At 37.7% G+C, this 2131-nt stretch overlaps 1 protein-coding gene across 3 annotated transcripts in view; it reads left to right on the top strand.

Moving 5' to 3' along the window:
* LOC107742768 (bromodomain-containing protein 7-like) overlaps positions 1 to 2131 on the top strand; it is a 13436-nt gene that overhangs the window by 6439 nt on the left and 4866 nt on the right. Inside the window, exons 8-10 of one of the 3 annotated variants that reach the window (XM_016555804.1) lie at positions 1567 to 1678; positions 1810 to 1885; positions 1965 to 2072. The exons of 1 other annotated variant lie outside the window; for it this stretch is intronic. In XM_016555804.1, coding sequence (XP_016411290.1) covers positions 1567 to 1678; positions 1810 to 1885; positions 1965 to 2072 — 296 coding nt within the window. Of the gene's footprint in view, positions 1 to 1563; positions 1679 to 1809; positions 1886 to 1964; positions 2073 to 2131 lie in introns of all 3 variants that reach the window. One more of the 3 variants, XM_016555803.1, reaches the window with a different exon arrangement.

Raw genomic sequence — 2131 nt, 5'->3', positions numbered from 1 at the left:
TTTCAACTCTTGAAGATCAACAATACAAACCTGTGGCCTGTACCATGAAGACGGTTTAGCTGGCTAGCCAGGTAAGTTTCAGTTTAGTTTGCACCAATCCTGGGTTTTAGGTACCATGAAAGTGGCTTGGCTTTTAGGGGCATTCATTGCCTTAGTAACTTACACTCCACAGCTAACCTGCTCTGGGGTAGGTTATGTTCTGGGTTAGAGATCTCAAACCGAAATTTGACCAATCAGCTTCAAGCAAAGTGACACATCTCTGATGCAATAAAGCCACTCCCCCAGTTTCTCTTACTCCAAATTAAAGGACGCTACATGGTTAAACATTTTTAAAGATAAAATTGTCTGAATTTAGAGATGATAATTTTTTATAATTATTATACCCTTAATCCATTACACAAGCTAGCTTAGTTTTATAGTAATTATTAAGCTTTTATTTTAAATTAATATAAACATATAGATAATATGCAATATAAATAAGTTTTAGAATCAATAGCTTTAAACATGACTACATATGAGCTTAGATTTTTATACCTATAAATATTATCAACTCTATAAACTAACTTTACAACTATTACTTGCACTTATAAGGCAAGATATTTTCTTTTAAGTTTTCCTCTTTCATGGATAGATTGTTTCATCTTGTAAATGTGTTTAAATTCTTCATATTGTTCAATATTTTAATCTTTGGTAGTGAATCGCATTAACTCTCACCAGAAGTGAATCACAGTTTCAAGGCATGTGATTGGCTGGGAAAAGTTATAACAATTCACGATATTACAGTTTTAACTGTATTTTTAATCAATTAAATGCTGCCGTGGTGAAAAATAGAAGATTCTTTTAAAAATAAAAAGAAAGCTCATTTCAAACCCTGATCATGGATATTAATTGGCCGCCATTAAAGAGAATTGATTCCAGTCATTATTTATCATGTCTGCCTGGAAAAAGGAGTGTGACTGTACATAAATGAGTGATACAGTCAGTAAAATTATTCAAATTAATAATCAAATGCTTCCTTTCACCATTTGTTGTGTGTTTTCTAACTGCGCCGCAATTCACAATAGCTTTGTAAGTGCATTCAGGGCTTCTGCTGCTGTACTCAAGCCAGTGAGACATTCCAGGATGTTGCCGGGGTGTTCATTGGCTTTCTCTATTTTACTCTGTTTTTGTTGCTTGCCTACGTAAATCGGCTTGGCTGCTGCAGTGACCAAGAGTCTTGGAATGCTTAAATATGTTGTGACTTGTAGGCCATCTGTAGCGCACGAGCTACACACTCTTTAAACTCACACACTTTGTAGCTTTTCAGGGAAGATGAATCATCGTCCTGCACACTACTCCACTGGGTCAGGTAGCGGCTTGAGAACAGGCCCATAAGGACCAAACATTGATCTGTTATCACATTATTCATCATTTATCCAATCACTGCTCTGACTTCAGAGTTTATTGGGCCTGGAATTCATTTCAGGAATGATGTGGCTCATGTGTGGGGGATTTATTCACTTTGAAGGGGGTCGTACTGATGACACGAATATATTATCCAGAATTGCATCAATGTTTGTGTAGCAGGGACAGTAAGGATGATGCTCAGAAGAGCCAAGCAGAGAAGGACCTGGAGGAGATCAAGAAGATCGTTGAGGAGTCTGGAGGGAAACTCTCAAACAGAAGCCTGCAGTGTGAGGTAAGCGTATAAGACCAGATAGGATGAATCGTGTTATTGTACATCCCTCAAATGTGAGATCATTCTCTGAGGATGTCAGATAACAGTTGATGAAGGGTCACTTTTCTTTGGGCTTGTTTTTTTATGAGCAGCTGGAGTTTGAGAGAAGGAAGTCTGATGGTTCAACTACTCTGGGCATTCTGAACCCCGCTGACTTGAGCGCTGGAGGTTTGTGACAATGGGAGTTCAAGAAAACAAGCAAATGTTGTACAGTACATGTGTACAGTTCATCATGTTTCCATGTTAGATCCAGGATACTGCCCAGTCAAATTGGGCATGATGGGAGGTAGACTGCAGACTGGAATCAACACCCTTCGGGGTTTCAAAGAGGACAAGAGAAACATGGTCGCTCCAGGTATATAATATATATATATATATATATTATATACCATATATACATATATGAAAATGACA

This window comes from Sinocyclocheilus rhinocerous, unplaced genomic scaffold, assembly GCF_001515625.1.
Source record: "Sinocyclocheilus rhinocerous isolate Xijiao unplaced genomic scaffold, SAMN03320098_v1.1 scaffold857, whole genome shotgun sequence".
Taxonomy (NCBI): Eukaryota; Metazoa; Chordata; class Actinopteri; order Cypriniformes; family Cyprinidae; genus Sinocyclocheilus; species Sinocyclocheilus rhinocerous.
This window is presented reverse-complemented; position numbering and strand designations above follow the sequence as displayed.